General features: G+C 38.8%; 1 protein-coding gene across 1 annotated transcript; it reads right to left on the bottom strand.

Moving 5' to 3' along the window:
• Positions 1-231: 231 nt before the first annotated feature.
• POLR3A (RNA polymerase III subunit A) lies at positions 232-23,056 on the bottom strand. Its single transcript, XM_026036582.1, has 31 exons — positions 22,974-23,056; positions 22,704-22,839; positions 21,964-22,101; positions 21,239-21,410; positions 20,160-20,314; positions 19,074-19,313; positions 18,408-18,570; positions 18,064-18,200; positions 17,701-17,804; positions 16,800-16,941; positions 16,157-16,297; positions 15,436-15,505; positions 15,126-15,253; positions 14,317-14,455; positions 13,392-13,556; positions 13,097-13,269; positions 12,155-12,266; positions 11,346-11,464; positions 10,805-10,942; positions 10,247-10,417; positions 10,039-10,152; positions 6,612-6,698; positions 6,448-6,530; positions 5,038-5,208; positions 4,546-4,639; positions 4,334-4,426; positions 3,718-3,882; positions 2,887-3,051; positions 2,453-2,584; positions 1,001-1,133; positions 232-700 (listed from the first exon to the last, which is right to left on the bottom strand). Exons 1-31 carry the CDS (start codon positions 23,015-23,017, stop codon positions 552-554), a joined length of 4,173 nt encoding a protein of 1,390 aa, XP_025892367.1. The 5' UTR covers positions 23,018-23,056; the 3' UTR covers positions 232-551.

Below are 23,056 nucleotides of genomic sequence, written 5' to 3'. Positions count from 1 at the left end.
AGCATCCTCCAACTTGAACAGTCTTATTTGGGCATAATCTAGTTTTACTGACACTCCCGATAGTGCTAATGTAAGGTAGACACTTCTCACTTGTAAAAAACCCCATCTCTGATGTTGCAACATGGATACTGTATTTTCTTCATTAATCACTGAAAAGCACATGCCAATTTGAAAGCTTGACTTGATCATGAGGAAACACAGCTTCTATAAAAACCAGCACCCACTACCCCGGGAAAAATTTTAAAGTGACCAAGTTTTATTCTTCTCAAGGCATACTGCTGATTTATTATTTGTAGCATGGAAAACTCCAGCACAGAACCATGCTTCTAAACCACTTGCACTCCACTTGAACTTGCTTTCTCCTCTCTGGTGCAGAGAAGCCCCTCCTTGCTGTCTGTACAAGCAATAGGCAGTTAACAACGGGGCACTTCTACTCACGTCATTTCATTTATCATTTCACTTATTTTGAGAGACATAGAACTGAAAATATTAATTTAAATTAGTTGTTTTCTTGCTGTTCTTCGCTTTGCCCTCTGTACTTTGCCCCACTGCTATGTAACGATGGGAATATGAAACTCGTTATTATCAAATATCAGAGGCCTCCTAGGAGGGACTGATTCTTTGTCTGCTTTGTGCAGCAGCTTGAAAAGTCCTGTTCCAATATTCATTGGGATTCCCATGATGATGCACTCGGAAACACCTGGGGAAAACAAATAAATAAATAAAATAGGAACATCTGGCATTTCACCTATTTAAGAGGTGAAAGTCTACCTTAAGAAATATAAGACACTTGCTCATATCTGACTTGAAGATCTCAGATTGTCAGTGAAAGGCAATACTTACAGGAACATCTAATAAACTTCTACGATTAAGACACACTTATCAGCCTCAGTCTTTACGTTTTTGACACACGAGTTGAACAGAAAGTTTGACAAAGGGTTCAGAAGAGTTTTCATGTTCAATAAGGACTACAGACTGCGATGCAATTTGCAGTACCTACCACAAACAGAATCCTTCTGTCCAAAGTAGGCAGCATCAAAGAGATGATCTGCAGTCTTTTCAAAAGAAGCCAGCATCAAGACRCTCTCCTTCATTTTTGCCAGTCCGAATCTCGTAATGCCCAGCACTTCACCCTTGATTGGTGGAGAAACCCAGAGAAAGACTGTCTTAACAGTGGCTGAAAGTCAGTTCCTCTTGCTAAACAAACAAAACAATATCAGAAACGTAATATTTACTCTAACAATGTCATGATACAAGAACAGTAGGTAAGAAGTGACTATCTACRTTATAGTACAGAATATAAAATATCCTGCTTCAGAACTAAATATCCTGAAGATTACTATTTTGCTAGTCATCAACATTTATGCAGAACAGGAGAAATCATTTGTGAACTACAGAACCCATTACAAGCTGTTAAAGAAACTTATGTTTTGAAACAAAAATATTGGAAKGAATGAAGGACACACGGACATGAGAGCAAACACACCATCATAAAKCACTTGCTTAGCTACAGACTTTTATTGTGTCTCAAGAGCAGAGCTATAAAAGCACTTAACTAAAGCTACTGCTTTTGTCTTGATAAAGACTTGGTCTATTTCTGCTTCTGTCTGTCACTACCAAACTTTCTGATTATAAGAGGCCATGAGCTTTGAGGCACAAATCAGAAGCACAACCAAAACATAAAACACTGAAACGTCACGAGTATAAAACCTTGCACCCTGCTGCCCTTGTCCACCACAGTGCAGCAGCTCAGCACAACCAGTCCGAGGGGCTGCTGGGGCTTAGGGAAACCACGCTTCCTTAGTTCATTTTGCCCAAATTMAACCCTTGCACTCTGGCATGCAAAAGCAGAAAAGCTAACTTGACTAGGCAACATGTATTCAACTATCTATTCAACTACAGCTAACAGATGGGATGGTAAGGGAAGCAACCATCCCTAAAGAGCAACTATTGCCTTGAATGAACAAGCCCCTGTTCAACTTGCCACCTGGTGCTATTTGCAAAGCCTGGATCCTTTGCCCCTCGTACACAGCACAGCTGCTGTGAACTACAGTGCAGGAGGCTTCCTGCACCTCAAGCCTTAGGCTGCCTTAGGCTGCATGTGTGGTTACCCCTACATTGACTTCATCCCATTGGCTTTAGGCTTTGTGTTTTCATGGTAAAATTATGATACACTACTCCCTAGATCTTTTTTTATTTTATTTTTATTTATTTATTTTTATTTTTTATTTTATTTATTTATTTTTAACTATCAAAAAAGACCCATTCAAGAACTAGATTAGTCAACCATTTTGTTTGGAATATAAGCACTAGTATTTAGATAGTAAAACACTGCTGTCCAAACTATAGTTGAACCCRAGTACTATCAACCCATAACTGCTTTCCATCTTCCTAGGTGATCCCTATATTCTTCCCAAACACTGTATGATAAATTGAATAGACTGGTCCAAACCTTGTATGTCATTAGATCAGAGAGCAGCATAACATGTCTCCTATCGATGCTCATACCATGGTTCACCATTGTATATTGAATCTCATTGATAATGGTGGTCCGAGCAGCTTCAATTCCTAATGTCTTCTCCACCTAGAGAAACGAGATTTGTTGGATTAACAACTAACCAAATGCTTGGAGCAAATACATTTCTGAGTCAATGTTAGAAGAACACAGTTGCTGTTGCAACCATTTTGTATTCCAAAAACATTTTTGGATCAGTGCTGCCAGCAGAATTGTTCTCTTGTATTAATACATTATGACAACCRTTAGTGAAATCAGGTATAATTAACTATCAATTGCAACCTGTGAACACAAACAAGCACTTGTAATAAAGACAGTACAAGGAGAAAAAACACCTAACRAACAACATACAGTACCAATTTGAACATTACCTCATAAGTGTTGTTAGAGGATGTCTTGGTTCCTTTCACTCCATGAGTAGCCATAACTGCTCTCAAGTTATCACCTTCAACAAGAAGTTTGTATTTTTCCTTACCACTTTGCTCATCAATATGAATGACAGCTCGAGAAACCTCTGGTATGCCTTGCACAACCACCTTCAGAAAACAAAAGCCTGATTAAGCTTGATTTGTACAGTGATGCGGTATAGAGAAAATAAAGTACATCCTGTCAGCATTCAGACTTATTTAGAAGCTCCAGTCTCTAGGTGATGCCTTAAAATAAACAGAAAACTAGATGTTGCCCTCTTAAATACATTTGTGCTCATTTGATGCTCACTTGACACCATTAGCCTTACTCACTACCTGAATTTAACATTAAAATCCTCAAATTCTCATCAGAGTATCTGAATGGTGCATCCACATAACTAAAAAGGCACCCTGTCAATAGCAAGGTTCAGTGACTGTCATTTTTAAAACGCCAAGCAAACCATCTTCTCACACCAGCCACAACATAGGCCAGATACTGTGATGTGGTCCACCTTTCGACAGAGCTGGAGGATGCAACTATTTCCTGCTGTTACAAGAACTGTGTTAAGAATGTGGTGGCGAGCACTGCAGGGAAGATATCAAGACTTGAATTTTACTTATGAAGATTACTAATGTGGACTAAGTTTAGGCAGTCAAGCAGTGGCAACCCCATCGTAGTTCTGGATTCAGATTGTCTCTACTGTAAATACTGACAAGAAATACTCTATCTTCCCACTGCAAAGTGCCAAATTATTATTAATGATTATCTCCCAAAACACAAGACTTGACTTTTACCTTTGGCAGTTCCTCCTTTAGGGACTGCAAAACGTAATACATTGAACTCTTGCTATTTTCACGAGGGGTCACACAAACAACTGCCTCGCCATGSACAGCAACATCTCCAGGTTTCACTCTGAGTTTAGATACACAAATTGAGTAACGCACAGTCTCGGCATTCACCTGCAGGGAAAAGAAAAACAAACGAAAAAAAAAAGCAGCCAAACATTAGCATCTCTCTCAAAACATTTAAATTTGCTCACAATGACACAGATTTCCGCTCTGAATCAAAAAGTGAAATGTAGAAAAAATAACTTGTAAACTAATCATCTGCCAAACTTTATGTGAAATACTGTCAAGTATGAGGGTACATACACACCTGCATCTTCCTTATATTTAGGAAGACACCAAGAAATAATTTGTTCTCATTTCCAAACAGAGCAAAAACTATCCATTTCAGAAGAGGACAAAAAAAAAAAAAAAAAAAACCCAAAAACCAGCAACCTAGGTGCACTGTAGCCTAGGATCTGCTTCATTCACTTTCTACTTTTCTCTTCCAATAGTCTGATTTCTGCTTCTGAAAATGAATCAAAATTTCSCTAAGCACATCATGAATACAACCTGAACAACTCACCTCTAATCTCAGTAGTCTAATGCGTTCCAATGAGAGCTTGACCAGAATGAAACAATCATCAGGCAGAAACACTTCTTCAATATATTCTGAAATCTTTAAGAGATAATAATGAAATAGTTAGCCTGGGAGAATGGCTAAAATGTCCTAGAACAATAGTCTAAAAGAACAATTAAGACATTTAAGGCATTATCGATATTACATTTTTTTCCTACCTCTCCTAATAAAGTTTTCTCAATTCTTCCTTTAACTAGACGGGCAAAGTCAGGATCATCATCTTTGTCCAGCTGCGCTGTTATAATAGGTGTGCTATAGAGAATAAACACACATTAAAAAAACAGAGGTGTGAAAGTGCTAAGCTAGATTATCATCTAGAAAAAACAAATTATATTAAAAAAATCCTTTTTTTTTTTTTTTTTTTAAATATAACTAGCTCTAATTCATCATTTCCTTGGACAGAAAATGTATTGTTCTTGTTTGGGTATGTAATAGATTCTATGCTGCTTCYACTTATTACTGATATCAGTACACATATATTGATATATATCTTATGATATCGTATATACATACTGACGTGTGTACATAACATTTCATTTCCATATACATATACTATACATTCCATTTCAATTCAACATACTATTCAGTCTACATATTGACAGCTAATCACTCAGGTTTCACTAAAGCAAATAAAWAGATATTATTAGTACCTAATTGCCTTTGAAGCATTAATGATTTCTTTGATTCTTGGCACTCCCAGAGTAATATTCATTGATGCAACACCAGCAAAATGAAAAGTCTTCAGAGTCATTTGTGTGCCAGGCTCACCAATACTTTGTGCACAAAGAGCTCCTACTGCAGAACCAGGCTCCATCTGGGCCCTGAAAAGAAAATGCTCATATCAGCCACAGGAAGAGACAGRGAATTCAACAAGGTATAAAATCCTAATCAGGCAAAGACAAAAACATTGATCTTGYGCAAGGTGAGACAACGCGCTGGTAAAACATCTGTAAACAGAACGTACTTTCCTCCTCCTAAAAATGAATTAGGAAATTCAGAATTCACCAATYAGGAAACTGAATACTCCGAGTACTCTGAATTGAATACTCTGATGTTTTCACAACTCCCATTCAAACTTTTAGGAGAGGAGAGCTTTAATCCTTTTAAGYTAGTGTGAGCCTAACTTGTTAAATGCGATCAAAATCCAGATATTAATGCTTCATTGTTTTTAGCTTATCCAAAAGCCTGTATTGATGACCCACTTGTTCCTAACTATGTACATAATGGGGCCATTTTTTATTTGATCCTTTACAAATCCTACAGGCTTTGAGAAGTGACTGTCTTCACAGTACAGAAGACAAAGACCATCTCACTAAGTAGTCCGAAAAGGARACACTGGGGGGAAAATTCTCATCTTTCACTAAAATTTTGTTCCCATCCTGGAATTAACACTCTTCAACTTGCAGAGAGCACAAATAATCATCTCCTCTAGAGCAAGCAACTTGAAGAASTTGCAGGACAAGCCTGCTTACTAGATCAATCTAATCTATAGCATCATCTTGCATTTTCCTTGATGGGCTCTTACCACCTAAAAATGCTATTTAATAGTATTTCGCTTGTAACATCTGATKAAATTGCCTGGCTGCAAAACAATCTTATTGAAGATTATTGTTTGTACTGTTATTTGGAGGTATCTTGTCTCCCTGAACGACAGTTTTAAGAAAAATAAAACTTTTTTTTTTCTAAAATACACAAGGAACCCAACCAAAGTTGTAACAAGTCTTGTAATAAAAACCTCTGATTAGGACTCAAAAGAAAGGTGAAAACCTCAGCTCGGTCAAACCCTTCGAATGCTCATACTACRCTTAGCTCCATGCCATTCCCACCTGCAGAAGGCAACGTGTTTTAATCCTTCTTCTACCTCTGTCTTGCCATTTTTACATCTTTGGGGTAAATTGTTTCCTATTAATTATTTTTACTGAATCAGTGTTCAGAGAAAGAGAGGAAGAGAAAAAAAACAAAAGAAACAAGACAGTAAAACACCTGGCTTTAAGTTACTGCTGAACTGCAAACCAAGTGGCAAAAAGCAGGCCTGCGCAAGCAGCAGGCCAAGCACTTACCGCATATACTTGTCCCTACAAGTCTCCAGAAACTTCTCAAGCTGGGTGGGAGTAATCCTATCCAACTGATACAAAACTCGTGGCTGGAAAGAAACAAAAACTGAAAATGCAGTAGCTTATGAAAATCTACAAGAGCTGCATTATTACCCCATGAGACAAGTTACCTCRGTTGTGCCATTGTCATTAATGCCATACTTGTCCCTTGTTTTCTTTATCTTTTCAGAAACACCTTTGATGAATTTTTTRATTTCCTAAAATTGAATAAAACAGGGCTCAGCTTACATTGCAAATTCTGACAGTAACTTGCTTACAGCTATAAAAGATATGCTTACAAAATAAAGGATTAATATCTAGAGATATCAAATCTTGGACACACAAACTATAATTTAGTAAATCACATTCCATCCTGTGTAGCCACAGATTAGTATCATTGTTTGGAGGAGATAGAAAAAAAAACGTCTCTTCTGCCTAGAAGCATACAAGCATCCTTCCTGAGCATACACTGAAAACATTAAGATCTGACTTGGGTAGATCATTTTTTTCTAATCACCACTCACTGACATTATTCTGACTATCTCACCTCAAAATTCCTAGGAAGAAAAAAAGGAATCTCAATAACACTTATTCCCTGGGCATATCAACACTTTCTCACYCACTCCTCAGTATTGAAAATAAGGCAAAGTGAAAAGACTGTGTCAGTAGAGAAGTATGTAAAGTAAATAATGCATTTAACATGTGCTAGTGCATCAACCAGCCGCTCTTATCAGGTTTACCCAAAAAGAATTCGGAAAGCCTTTACYGAAATGAAAATTGAAATAATACTTTCATAAAAAATATTCAACATGTCTATGAAACTTCATTCAGGCATTATGCTATGCTTCAGAGACAGATACGTTACTCTAGAGATCACAAAATACGAGGCTTATGAGTGATTTTCCTCTAAAATGGGATTCAATACAAGTCACTACCACAACATGGGCTATCCAAAACAAAACCAAGGAAAAAGCAAAAGTAAATAACTCCTGTCTACTTCAGCAATGATTTTAGAGCATGTCTGAGGAGCAGTGAATGCTTGGATTTTTAGAGTGCACTTACACCCCTTGCCACCCCGTGAGGCCTGCCTGAACACCAGAGTTGCTATGAAGAACCACTTTGCTCAGTGCTGGACTCCTGCCCGCCAGCACACAGCTGGGCACCCAGAGGTACCTGCAGCACCACCTGAGTGTCTGGATTGGGAGAATTCCATTCTAGGTTATTATCTAARTACTGTTCTACTACCTTTTGAGAGAAGCCTCAGATTCTCACAACAGTGATGCCCTTTCCACTGTTCAAGATGTTTTCAGACAGCTTATTATTCTCCATGAAGACCAGAACAAAACCCTAATGAAAAAAATGATGGGAAGCGGGTGCTAGTGTCATGAAGGCTTCAAGCTGTTTCCCTCTCAGATGAGGACAGAMTGCTTTTGTACATTTGTGCCTCTTTTGCCCTGCAGTAACTCAGGCATTTACAGATGAGCTGTTCTGTCACTGGGAAGATATTTTCACTCTTAGGTATCTGATATAATAAATAATTTTCTTTATTTTCCATAAGGTCATATSAAGAATTAGTCTTTCTACTACTTGTGGAGCAAACCAAAAGGAGTATTGCATGGCTTGCGGAAGATCATTCAGAGCATCCAGTCAAGGGAAAAACAAAACAAAACAAAGCAAYAGAAGAAAAGCTTAAAAGCAATTTCATCTGGAAAGATGCTTCTTGTATGGGAAAAGAGAGCAAAACAGAAATGTCGCAACTTGAACTCTTTCCCAAGGAAAAGATGTTATTTTATGTTTTTGTCTACTCAGATATCATCTGGGACAGCAATAATCATGAAAAATAAAAAGAGCATCAACAACAATCAACCACAAATCAAAAGAAGTTATCATATACGTAGAAAGTCCTCAATAACAATGACTTAGGAAGCATAGGAACAATGTTACGAACAACTATTTATTTTTGTCTTTGGCAGCCCAGGAGACTATCAAAACTATTCATTTATGTTACACACTGTAGCTGGTCCTTGCTGAGCCTTTCCAAGGAGTTTTCTTCTGGAGCGCAGCACTCCTCCCCAAGCACAGAGCTAGCTGAGGAAACAGCTTCTTTCATGCAGTCCTGACACCTTAAGCCCTTCCACCCGAGCCTGCTTAACGAGGCACGGACCCGACTTGGTMAATTCAGGCTCAACACGGACCTTGTCAACTCCTACATGGCCAACATGAAGCCAAAAGAGGGGCCAGGGTAGAAAGCCCAGTTGCCCAGGAGTTTGCCCTGTTTCCCAGCACAGCAATCGAGGGCACAACTTGCCCCTGTGGAGCACCAAGAATCCAGCTCTAACCCACCTGGGCTGACACCCCGAGCCCTGCTCAGAGCTGCATCAGGCAGCAAGGTGCTGGTTGCAGCAGCTGAACTTCCCTGCTTGAGGGCAGACTACGGGCAGACCAAAGGCCAGTCTGCTTSAAAGAGGCTCCCTGGTTAGACACACTCTGCACCACAGTGATCAACCCACTCAAGTAAATTCCTAGTAAGGTAACAACAGTAAGCAAGATCTGTTCTGGAAGGGAAAAGTCAAAGCGATAGAAAAACATCAGGAAAAAAATGTACTAATACCCCTGGACTTTGAAAGGACAAGTTTCAGAAAGGAAAAGAAATTATGTATCCCATCAAAGCTTGAATAGCTATCAAATCTTGAAACTTAATTGCAGGAATTAATTCATGTGTCATGGCTTTAACCATTGAAAATGAATTTGGTCAAATTGCCATCATGTTGTGAACATCAAGATTAGAGTTTAACAAGCAGGCACGTGTATATTCTAATCACTTACTGGGGCACTATACAAGCATCTTTAGCTAAGCAGCACTAACATTTATGCCCACACAGTGCACACACATGCTACAATTACCTCATTATATTTTTCATAACCTGTCTCAGTTAACGTCTTCAAGGATGAAAAGAAAAAAGAAAAGGAAAAAGAAAATGAAACAACAGCTGAAGCTTAAAAATTCAGAAATACAAATGATTACTGATAGGATGATGTAGCTACATGGCTATATCTATGCCTGTGAAGTGAACAGCATTTATTCAGAGTTTACTGATACAACTTTAAAAAAGAATTTTACCACTACGCTTTGATACTGTATTGCATCTTTCCTCCAGCAAAGTTAAGATTTACAAAACATTTCTAGCATTGAAAAAAGACTTCTCAACTCAGCCCTAGCAATTGAATTGCTTATACTTATTGCTTMTACTGATTTCATCACCTGCTCTGAAGCACTCATGTCCTAAGCAAGCCAACTCTTCAAAAGCAGATGACCGAATTCACAGCCTTGTCAGCACTATTAGAAATCAAAAGTGTCATCAAGGTCCACAGGCAGGCTCATTCTACAGTTTTTAACTACCATTTCCTAAAGAAGCTATAGGTGTGGCTGCTAACTCAGTGCTCCTCTCAACAAATGACTTGCACAATTTCAACTGCAAGATGACAAAACTCAAGGGAAGGATAATCCTAGTGTGAAAAGGAAGTGAAAAGGTTTATCACGCAGGTAAATGATATTACCTGCAGAAAACTGTCTCGRCAGCAAAGAAATTCATTCTTCTTCATGATGGACTCKGATGTTAATACCAGTTCATTTTTACTAAGGGCTGGTTCATTCCGGCATGGATATACAGCCTTAGAGAGAAAAAAAGAATATTTCATGTAAGAAATATGCATCTAAATCTCCATTTAAGGGAATACCTGTGGTAAAAACTTCAGTGATACTTACTCTGATGTTGTCTAGAACTCGCYTGAACTCCAGTGGTTCATCCTTCCCCTCCATTGCTGCAGGATCCAGGCCATCTCCCCCATAAATAAACTGAATAATGTCACCAGTAGAGCTTCTGACTGTTAAATCGTATTGAGAACAAAGATCTTCAAGTGACTTGACCAGTCGCCTCTGATGGGAAAGAGGAGGAAAAAAAAAAAAAAAAACCCCACACAACGGGGTGGGAAATGAGGAAGTTAAAGAGGTTTTTTCAAAATAGCTATTTATTAGGATTTCCTACACCTCAAGTAACTGGACTTAAATTTGAAAATAAATTGAATGTCATCATTAGCAGGCACAAAGGCACAAAAAAAAAACCATTTAATTCATATATTATAGGATTTTAGCGGACTTGACGTACACAGCCAACAGCCACACATACTTCATATTCCTCATACAGACGACAGAAGGAAAAAAAAAAAAGAAAGAAACAACAACCAGAACAACAACAAAAAAGGCACAATGACGAATAGTCTCCTTTCGCAAAATTGCTAATACTCTCATTTCATTGACAGGTACCTGCATATATCCAGTTTCAGCAGTTTTAACAGCTGTATCAACCAGACCTTCTCGACCAGCCATTGTATGGAAGAAAAATTCAGTAGGAGTCAACCCAGAATAGAAGCTATTAGCAACAAAGCCCTTTGCTGCTGGAAGCTGCATAGAAAAGTCGTAGAAAAAATAATTTAATAAAGATCCAAATACAGTGCATATTCTATATACACAWAACAGAAAAGTATGTATTATAAGTTTGCCTAAACTATTAGGGAACRTCAGCTGACGTATGCATAATTCAATAAAGCTTGGCACGAGCTGAGAAAATTGCTTTGTGAAGTTCAGTGTTTACTTCAGTTCTGAATAAAAACTTGAAATCCCTGTCAAGAGTTTCCCAAGTTACGTTATGATTTAACTTCTCTATATTCAAAACACTTCACACGCATTGGATATGTTGCTTGTCCTTCACTATACAATGAGCCCACACTATCATGGGTCCCTCTTAAAATGGTTTTAACAACCTATTTTACTTCCTGTACAAAATGCTGCAAGCACACACATTTACCTTAGAATGTTTTTCAAAGTGAGGCAAGGATCTGTTCTCAAACCCGTCAGGAACTCGTGACCCACTGATAGCCTGCTGACCCACACAGGCAATCATCTGCGATATGTTAATGAAAGAACCTGCCAAGAAAGCCAACAAAGCACCCAAAATCACTCACAAATGAGCAGATCTGTGCTCCTTTAATGACTCAGGTGTCTACACTTATAGGAAAATCTAGTGTTTAGCTTTGAAATTCTTTATTCCTTCAGAAATACAAAAGCCCCATCCTAAGGCTTTCCACAATTCATTAGATACAGAGGAGGAAAGGCAGAGCAATTAAAACGATTTCTTCTAATTCAACACAAAATCAAAAGAAACCTCAGACAAGAATTTGAGTGTAAAACAAATATCTACTACACAGATGGTCCTTTAGAAGCCAAGGATTGAAAAATATCTCCAACTCTTAAGGTATCATTTCCAGTTGATTTTTTGTGTGATATTGACTTCTGACTTAAAAAATCCACCTGAGGACCTACTTTTACTGAAATCTTTTTACTGATTTTAAAGAAAGCATCTTAAGAACATCTAGAACAAAAAGATGCTTTCTATCTTGTACCATAAGTCTAAATATTCCCACAACAGGTCAGTATGATTTCAATTAACCATAACCCACATAATACTTACCGAAAAGAACCATGTCAGACACATAGGACAAACTCAACACATGGACATTTGAGAGCCTGTATAAAACAGGTTATAGAGAGAGGACAAGCAGTGACAACAACAGTGACGTAGTCAGCAAATAAATTCCAAAGCTYCGCGAGTCCTACCTTTAGAACCACAGAGAGCCATGATCAGGGGACTGTTGCTCTTGTCCAGCTCCCTGAGACAGGCACTGCCAGCGTGATCTCTGATAACAGAGAGTTCTTTAAGGATTAAGGCCTGGAATATAAGAATTAGAAAAAAATCATGGGTTAGAAATATCATACACCAACAGTACTCTGTCACTCACTACAGATACCTTCAGTAGTTTATTGGGAATTAAAAGGGGAATAAAAAGAATGTTTGTTTTCAGTAAAACTAAATAAAACTCTCACATAACTGCAGCTTGCTAGAAGATGGGAGTACCAGAAGCATGACAGCCTCTTTTSGTAGCATCACCAGCTTAAGCTAGTTATACCAACCAACAAATTAAGCTGTTAGTCAGCTTAAGTCAACCACARAAAGAAATTTTGGACATACTTTGCAGAGATAATATCCCCAAGTGTTAAGAGCTTCACAACTATATCAAAAATACATACACCGAGAAAAGGAAGAGAAAGATTCTAAGACTCTGGTTTCAAACAGAGAGTACCAATTTGAAATGAGTGGATAAGTGCAATAATTAATTATTGGTGGATTAGAATCAGTGGTGTTGCCTTTGATTATTAACTTAGCCAATACTGGTAAATATAACATGAACTCCATTCTGCTTAGCCTGTGTATTTGTCCTATCTTGMGTGCTACCCCAATACTTCTAGCAGGGTGGGAGGATCACACAAGTCATTCAGTGTTTATTACTATTCRTATAATAATCAAGACGAGCTACAAGAGCAACCCCAAATGGCCYTAATCCATTCACACAGGCAACTCAACATTAAGCCTAGACAACCTCAAACAAGTCAAACTGAGTATGTAAGGACGTTAGTAACTCAAGTTTTAAAGCTTCAGCATACAACAGCAATGTACTCATCAAGTCTCCAAATATACATTTATTTTATTTCAAGTTTTACCTCTAGTGTCTCTTCTGCAGTACAGCCAGGTTGCTGCTGCAGCTTGCCAGTGTTCAGAGCTTCAATGTACTCATCACATTTCTTGTAGCCAGCATTCAGCAGCTCGTACTTAGCTTTTAGCAGGCCCTGTCCAGGGGTAACATCACCAATTCCAATCGAAAAGCCACGGTTAGCTATATGAAAATAGAAAAATGAGTCTGCTAAGTCAGTACCATACAGAGAAAACACAAATAGGAAATCTTGTTTTAGGCATAAAATGCTGTTTGGCAAAGARATGTATTTCCTCACTACTTACAAAGATAGACAGGAGCAAGCCTGGCTAGTCGTGACATGGCGTCTGCAGCTTCTACTTGACCCCAGTCTCTCAGCAGGATGTAGAATATGTTGTTCTTGGATCCTGATCCTAAAGTTCCCTTATCCATGCTGCCACTCATTAACTCACTGTTTTGAATTGTGACATCTAGAAACAAATAAAATAACTCATTTTTTTAAATAGTACTTCAAGTACTTTAAATAACAGCTGTGTTCATGAAAATAATGAAGTTCAAAGGTATATATTTACTGTATTTGTAGAAGTGCAAGAAGGAATGTTTGGTATTATATAATACCTGCACTGCCATGTACATCCATGGTTCCTCCTTAGGTTCCTTAACTTACACTTCTGAGCAGTGAAGACCCTACTAAAATTGCCTGATCAGGCAAGTGTTACCACATGAACTAAATTATTCACCAGCAAAGCCCTGCTAATTTCTGCCTTTGCTTCTCTGCTACCACTGTGACTCCCTAACTGAACGGATGCAGTTGGTTTGACCTCTTAGAAATTCCCATCTCGCCTTCAGAGCTCGATTCCTTTCGCTGTCTATCTTCCAACTTCAGCATCACTACTTCCACGTGAGATACTACATCTTCCCATTTACCCTCTGCACAGCTACTTCAAGTTTCTTTGCTTTTCTTGTCTTTTTTGCTTTCAAATACCGCATTAGCATCACTACAAACCTAGCATCATTTAAAAGAACCTTTTTTACAAGAAAGCCTTCAGGTCTCTCCTTTGATGTTCAGTATGACTCCAACCTTTTGAACAAATGCATAATTTCAGTTTTCATTTCAAGATTACTTATATAAAACACTCCTTCAGCTCCACCACAGCTCAGTAGCAGCAAACTCCATCTCTACAGATTATTTGCAGAGTTGTAAAACAAAGCTGATGAAGTGTCACTCACAAGAATCATTGAAACACAGGTCTTCTCCTTTGCCACAATATTGTTTGCCCTTGGTTCGCAGATTGGCTTTTACAGGACAGTCATCACTGGGCTTGAGGATAAGGCTGAAAACCTGTTTTCCTGTCCACAGTGTTACAGGCTTAAGAAAACAAAAAGAAAAAAATTAGGGTTCAAGGTTTTGTGATAAAACTCCTTTAAATTTTGTTTTCAGAACTCAACTTTTATATACTGAAGTATCATTTAACAAAAATTACGTAGCTCTCATCCTCTTCAAATTTTAGATTCCTAGACTAGTTAAAATATTATTTCACAGACAGGACATCTTTTAAGGCTGGAATACTGAAATTTAGAAGCGTCCAGCATTAGAACGCATCGTTTCAGGGCACTCATGGAAAAATGTAGCTTCTCCATTTGGCCTCGTATTAGTCTGCACAGTTCGTAAAACTGAAGTTTCTAAGAATAAAACATCCTCTACAGATGATCAAGAGCCAGGCAATCCGTTTGACAGTAGCAGGGTATCAGAAATACTCTGCTTTAACCCTGAGGGAATTAGTTGGTGATAGCAGATGGTTTAGGACTTCACCATGCAAGGCCAACTTTGTTTAGCCTCAGGCACCCAACTCGTTCTCTGTAGCTTGGGCCCTGGTTTCTTGAATTTTATACCTTACACCATCTGATACAGTGGAAATGTCAGAGAAAACAGGAACTGTTATTGAAATGCCCTTTGTTGAAAGCATCGCCATAGGTCAAAAAACATAAAACAGACAAAGCTCTGGTAACATGAGAGAAAGAAAGATGCTTTGACTCACCTTCAGAATTGCTGGAGGCGGAAGGCGAACTTTAATCTTTTCATCCTTACCAACCAGGATAGAAGCAATAATTTGACAGGCTTTGGCTCGATCAAAAAAAGTATCTTTTAGTGTAAGAAGATAGGCACCTAGGTTGTATAAAATAATAATTAATGATTTAATTCTGATACAAGTTATCCACCTAAATTACACAGCTTCAGTCGTAAATCCTTTCTAGATTTTTTCTTTTAATTCCCTTAGTGATTACGTAACAAAAATAAAGCAAACAACTGTTCAAATACACAGCTCTAAAAGAAGCTAACAGACACACCTGTAAGGAAATCCTGAATAGCAGCAATTAGAGGTTCTCCATTTCTTGGTGTTACCAAGTTAGCTTTAGTCTGCGTGATATAAGAAACAAAGATAACACATTTCAATAGTCTGATACTGCATTTGTGAATCAACAGTGCTCTAAAGGAACAACATACTGGAAAAATTGTCAGATTGTTGCTACTAACTCCACTCCCACATCACAGATCAATGGCAGCAGCCATCAGATCCCTCATTATCTACCATCCTTTCCATCCTTGGTCTCAGTTCCACCATACAAACCTCCCGCCTCATCTTCTCTGCTCAACACTGCTCCAGTACCACCACATCATTACTGTCTCATTTCCAATTGGTCTCACAACCCAAAAGTCCTGAGATATCAGACTGGAAGGCAAAATATGAACCTGGAAACACAGCCATGCTCCTCTGGCAGTGCTCACTACTGCTAATGTTTGTCATGCAGAAAGATACTAAAGAAATTCAGCTAATCTAAAATGATGTACTTGCCAGGGATAATAAATACTTGCCTAATGAACTACCATATTATTTTAAATAACCTTACTTTTCTTCTCAACTCCCTTTCTCATACTTTTTAGGCTGCTTCACAGTTTAGCAYTACCCTTACCAAGTGACTAATTCAAAATTTTACATGTGACATAAAAGGTTCAGGACATAGCTCATCTGCCACTAGGCAAATCCCAATAGCAACATGATCTCCATACCCCCATTAGAACAAGTGCTTCTGCTTTTGCTTCTTCTGTCTGAGGAAGGTGAAGGTTCATCTCATCTCCATCAAAATCTGCATTGTATGGTGTACACACACACTCATTAAACCTGAATGTCCTATGAGGTTTTACTCTAGCCTATAAAACAAGAAAAAGACCAACAGCACACAGTCAAGCACATGAATAAAATGAAAAGCGATGTCACACATGACACACACGAGTGTCTCCTAATCTGTCTTTTTATTACAGACTTATGTCAAAATTTCTGATCAAAAGATTTACTGAAACCAAGAAATGACAGAAACATGTTGCATTACACAAATCCAAGTACTCATCTCCATTATTTAGAGCTTACACAAAGAAGAGAATAGAGAATGCTTGGCAGGCATCACATCTACTCTGCAGAATGAAAGGTCTATGCAAGAAAGGTATCAAGATCAATTATGTCCACTAACAGCAATGCATGCTGGCTGGTTCCACTTCAATTATCACGCATAATGATAAATAGACTGYATTTATCATCCTCCTCATACCATGTTTCAGAAAAAGCTATTTATTTTTGCATGTGTAAGGGATGAACAGCAGAAAAGGTAAAATATCTAAGAGTCAGGTGATGTGTTAGCACTCTGCGTGCACTTACAATGTGAGCCATGATGCTCAGCTTGTGCAGAGAGGGTTGTCGGTTGAAGAGCACTATGTCACCATCTATGAGATGCCTCTCCACAATATCACCAAACTTCAGCTCCTGGGCCATCTTTTCTCGGTTCCCATATTTCAAAAACCTTACAGTAATACGTTGCAATAGAGACAGAAAAAATAAAATCAGAAAGACAGAGACAAAGAACTGTGTTTATAATGTAAGTTCTTCCATTAAATGTTGGAGTATTGGTTTTRCAATGACTAGGGGATGAAAGTGGCGTGCAAAGCGTCCCATCACCACACACCAGTCCCGTTTGGTGGTTTATTTAAACCTATCTGCAGTGTTCATTACCAAAAGTATTGTTATTACTCTAAGTCAAAAAAGCCTAGGCATAAAAACATAAAAATTCATAATCCTATGACAGGGAGTATCATTAATATACAATTCTAGTCACTATCCACAACTGAGTACAGATTAGCCCTTCCATAAGGGCAGCCAGCAGGAAGCCTGTACGTAACTAAACCCCAAGCTGCCGAGCTCCCAGCACCCGAGACGGCCACGTTGAGCCAGCCCAGTCCACCACAATTGCTAATGAGAGCACACAAAGCAAGTGAAACAATCCAGCAGAGTCATCTGCACTATGCTCCTCAGTACTTCCCAGAATTCAAACCTCATTCCRCATTTCTACATTACCCACAGTACTTTAGCCTCTACCAAACACAACATACCCCCCTCCTAAAACAATCTAACCGCAGGTCACTATCATTAGAAAATGTCCAGAAGTCATTAACATCTTTTACAATGGATATTTATATATTTTTTTAATTCTTATATATAAAACTGTTTTCACACAGCAGCAAAAYCAAGCTAACAAAATAATCATTTCAGGTAATCACGGTACCTTTTCATCTGAGTGTGCCTTTGCTGAATGAAGTTGGCTCCAGGATGAACATCGGGACCGTTTCGGACAAGTTTTCTCATAAAACTAATATTTGCTTTGTTCACCTGTTGCATAAACACTTAAATTAGAAACAAGTCAAACACACTTGACACAATTTTCATCTACTAGCAGCAACAGAACTAGCCAAGTATTGTTGAGCAGCACAGTGAACTTAAAACTAACACATCCACTCCTTATCGCCCTCCTTTTCTGTTGTTTTAAAAAAGAACACTGATGCTTGGCAAAAAACAAAATCAAAACAAAGCAGCAGCAACAACAAAAAAACGCACAAACAAAAAAATGTTTTGGTTCTAGACTCCTTACCTTTTCTGGAAAGGTTAGTATTTTAGCAACATGAATAGGCACTGCTACTTCATCTATTCGTAAATTAGGATCAGGAGAAATGACCGTTCTGCCAGAGAAATCCACTCGCTTCCCAGACAGATTGCCTCTAAATCGACCTAACAAAACAAGCAAGTTGAAATGGATTTACCAAAAAGCATTTTTAACATGTTCTCTGTAAAAAGAGCTTTCACATTAAGACAGCATATTAGAACAACTCTAAAGGCACATCACAGGAACATAACATAATAAAGGGTGCACAAAGTGATGCTTTGAAATAGTCTGTATTGATGGCTTTATTTCTTAAGCGAACTTTGCAGACAAACCTTGCTTTCCCTTCAGTCTCTGAACAAAACCTCTAGTCCACTTTTTAGGTGCCATATTGAGAGGAATCCCAGAGAGCTCACTGTTGATGTACAGGGCACACTGCAGCTGAAGGAAGTCCCAGTCTTCCATAATCATCTGTGTTTTGGCTCCCGATATCCTATGCTAAACAAAGTAAGTCAGCCAATTTAGAAAATAATCAGGTAGGAAGCTAGCAAAGAATTTTTCTGATAATGACTACAACTATTTGTTTTTGTGAAAGCAGTATTAAATAACATTTCATAYCCATTTTAATATTAAAGGCAGTAGAAAAGGCCTATCTTAATAACAGACTGTGGAATAAAGGGAAAAAAATAAGGACAAAAGAAACAGGCAGGCCTAAAAGTAGCAAGAGAAAGCTCAACAGTAAGCAAAAAGGTAATTTTTGAAAGTTACAGAATGCTTTCCCTATTTAATCATTCAAAAAGTATAACTGTCATGGGAAGGAGAAAGGAAAGAAAAAAAAAAGCCAGCTCCATTTGAAGCAAGTTTCTCTGTTGCAATAAAGGCTTGAAGGACGTAGCACTGCAGTATACACTACTTTTTACATGGTAAGCAGAGACACATGTAAAAAGCAGTTTTAGCCAGATCTTTCCCAATGACAATCCCAGAGCTGGAAGGAGACTGACCTTTTTGATTACGTCATTGAGGAAAATGATCTCGGTCAGTTTCATGGTTAAGTCATCTTCGTTGGTGCCAGACTTGAGGTCACTCACAACAGAGGGTCTGATGCACAGTGGGGGCACTAAGAGCCGTGTGAGGATCAAATCTGAAGGTTTCCCTGCTTCTGGATTCATCAGAAGCAGAGGGATGTCTTCTGCCTGGATTCTTTTGAAGAGGTTCAACACTACTAATGGATTCAAGTTTTCCTATCAAATACRAACAAAACTATGTTTCAGCTCACCCATTCTTGTTTTTCTTCTGCTTTTCCCTCTTTCATTAGCAGAGTTTACTTCTCACTATGTTACTCTCTTTTTTAAACAGTTCATCAGAGCATTTTTATAGTCACTTCCCAAAGCACCTCAGTAAACTAGTTACAACATGCCTATAGTAAACTATAAACACCCAACTTTTAGCAGAAAATCAACATCTCTAAGTAATTTTTACAACTTCACTTCTCAGTAGAGCTACTGGTGTAGTTTATGAAACTTTTAGGTACACATTACTTTCTTCTACCCAATTATCTACACTAAAATATGTCTGGCTTGCAAAAAGCAGAAGGAAACACAGCTCCATACACACTAACAAATGAAAGAAACCAAAGCGCTTTCTGATTATCTGCATCTCTCCTCAGTACTAAACCCTTCTGAAGGACAGAAAAAAGCGTACCATAATCATCCTGCCTTAAAAATAGATCTACAAGTGTGTGTAAAGTTTCTACAGGTCTGCATTTATTCTCCTCTTCCTAGTTTTTAAGTTTCCTACACCAAAATTCATTTCCGCATAGCAACAAATGTTCCTAGTGCTTCTGCAAAATTACCTCCCCTCTTAATAGACAGAATGTTAGTGTGTTAATATATCCTGACACATAAGCTGCTCATTTTTGCAAAATTAGTGTTATTCTAAAGGTCAAATAAAAAACTTCATTTGTTATTTGTCTTTCTGGTGTACAAGACAGACCACTGCAAGGCTTAAGCAGATATATTATACACCTTTGAGAAGTACTATTTTATGCACAAATACTAGCAAGAAATGTAAATGATAATAAAATTTACCTGAGCTCTTCCCAGTAAGGATTCTACTTCTTTATTATGTTCTATGGCAGTTTCAAAGGACTGGAGAAAAGTGGATACTATTGGATCTACCACTTTCTTATTGGTCTTGTATTTTTCATGTATTATTTTCAATAAACCGCACTTCTTCACAGTTCCTGTGAGCAAACAAATGCTTTTCAAAATTAAAAACTTACAAAACAAGTCAATTTCTCTCCTAGAACTCGGTACTCCTTCTTGTATACCGYATATACTTGTATGCAGTATATACACAGTAATCAAAGTTCATCAGCTATAACTGGTTTCCTAAATTCATAAAACAAGAGGAGAACCACGGCCTTCCCTCTTGTACTCCTACTCCTACCTTGATCACAATGTGCCTTCTGAATACGAAAGAGGGGATTCTCTCACTCTTGACTTTCACTCAGCTTTCCTTCCATCAGAGATTTCTTTAATTTATTTTTAATGTAGAAGTTCTTCCAATAAAAACTAAGCTGTGCACTTATATATTAGCTAATTATTTAAAAATTTTACTGCATTAACAATTTTACTGTGACTTGAAGAACAAATCCCAGTGAAACTCAACCTTATCAAAACTCCAAGCTACACTTTTAGGACTAACCTTTCTACAAGACTAGAAATTTTAAACTTATAAAAGTTAATTTAATAAAATTATGAGGACTAAATTTACAGTCAACTTTACAAGAGCTACAAATGTTTCTAAGTTATTTACTATAGACAATAGCTCTCAGTGTTTAAAAACATGTTAAGCAGGCTTTCTGCCACTATTCAAGAATCAAATACTGATTATTGACACAAATGGCTATCGTGATCATGAGATAAAACAAGCTACTAGCATAACATTTATAGACACACATCAGATAGGAAAAATCTCTGAATTAAAAATGCAACTGCCTGTTTCTTAATAACCATTAACTGTGGAACCGACAAAGATATTCAAGATGTGGATGCCTATCACAAGAGGCCAAGGTAAAGCCAAGCACTGTTCACAGCTACCACGGTACCACTAGTGTGTACCCCAGCTACACACTACACCACTGTGTGCTCACATCAGCACTCACCATTAAAGGCACCACAGTAAGGACAAGTATTTTTCTTTCGGCACTTCTCGGACACCTTTTTTTTCAGTCCTCTCTTCTGAAGGTATGTCAGCCCAGGTCGCTTCAGGTAATCCAAAAACTGTTTTCTTTCTTCCATAGACAGCATGATACGGCAGCAGGTTTTGCAAATCATCTTAAATGTAAATTTAAGTAAACATGATTTAACAGAAACACGCAGAGTTGCAACAGAAATAAGCTTAAGAGGTACTGCCCGAACTTGAGTAGAACCAGCACGTACTTTTCTGAATGAAATAAACACTTTGGGTGGAGAGGCCAACCCACATGCCATAGGCTGTATCACAGAAGCAAGTAATGAGGAAATAATCTGCTCAAGGAGACAAACTGAAATCAAGTCTCTGCAGCATCTTAACAGTCCACAGAGGGCAAACACAGCTTTCATGCACTTGAAATTCCTAACTGTGATGTACAATTCAAACACTTCATTCAAACTATTACCAACAGATAACAGATTAAATTGATCAACCTAAGATCACACATGGCTTACCTAATTAACACTACTTAAATAAATGCACTTTAAAATACAGAAGATACCTAAGATGCATAAGAACCAAGAAAACTTAGAGTACAACCCTAATTTGGCAGTCTGAGCTACTAGGTTTCTATTTTTTTCTGATCATTTCTGTCCTACAGATTACCTACTGACAATGAAGCATAAATACATTTACCTGCAGGATGCCTATCACAGCCTTGAAATAACCAACGTGGAAGCATGGCAGTTCTAGGTCAATGTAGCCATAATGTCCCAAACAATCAGCTAGATTTTTTCCACAGGTTTCACAGGGACGGTCTTTTTCACTGGTTCCCTTCAGAAAAAAATAAAATATTGTTAAAAAAAAAAAAAAAAAAAAAAAAAAAAACTTTACCTATGATCAACANACTTTACCTATGATCAACAGCTAGCTGAAAAATGTTAGGTCTACAACAGAAGCTATGCTTACAACAGGCCCAGGGTGCTTTTCTTCCACCTCCCTGCATCAACAACATGTCAGTATCATTGCATTCAGTCCAAACTTTGGGGAAAAAGCAGTGTTATTAACTCATTCTRCTCATTTGAGCTGTTACAACTGAGGAGCAACCCAGCAGGACACCCTGCAGATGGGTCTTGGGTCTGCCAACAACCAAGCTCAACACACCTGTTAACTGTCTCAGAGTGGTTTCCCTGGACCACCCGGAGCCAGGAGGAAAGCACATATCAAAGTGCAGGTTTYGGGCCCACTCAGGGCATGTTCCACCAGCGCAACACCCAAGCAGCTCAGCACACCCGACAGCCTCCCTGCCTCAAACAGAGCCCTTTCCGCGTTTCCTAGAATGAACCGGCAGCYCCCCCGTTCCCCTCACGTTCTCCATAAGCACTCCGGCAGAGCTCCCAGCGCTAGCACAGGGAGCAGAGGGAAGGGGCTCTCACCATGCGGTGGTCGAGCACGCCGTACTGCAGGGGCGCGTGGTGGTTGTCCTGGCTGTACAGGTTCTTGCTCACCACCTGGATGTGCGCCTGCTGCCGCATCTCCTCCGGGGACTTCATGCCGAAGCAGATGTGGCTGCTGCGGGACGGGAAGGCACGAGGGCCCGCGAGTGAGCGCGCACAGCCGCGGCGCGGACACGCGCGGACGCGCTAACCGCGTCCTGACACCCCCGACGCCCTGCCCTGCCCCGCGGGGAGAGCCGCCCCACTCACATCTTCTTGGCCACGTCGGTCTCCCTGAACTGCTCCTTCACCATGATGGCGGCGGCGCGGCCGTTGCAGCGGAGCCACACGCG

Source organism: Nothoprocta perdicaria, unplaced genomic scaffold (genome assembly GCF_003342845.1).
Source record: "Nothoprocta perdicaria isolate Ctin4 unplaced genomic scaffold, notPer1 scaffold_180, whole genome shotgun sequence".
In the NCBI taxonomy this organism is placed as follows: domain Eukaryota; kingdom Metazoa; phylum Chordata; class Aves; order Tinamiformes; family Tinamidae; genus Nothoprocta; species Nothoprocta perdicaria.
The sequence above is the reverse complement of the archived record's forward strand: the minus strand, read 5'-3'. Positions and strand labels throughout refer to the sequence as shown.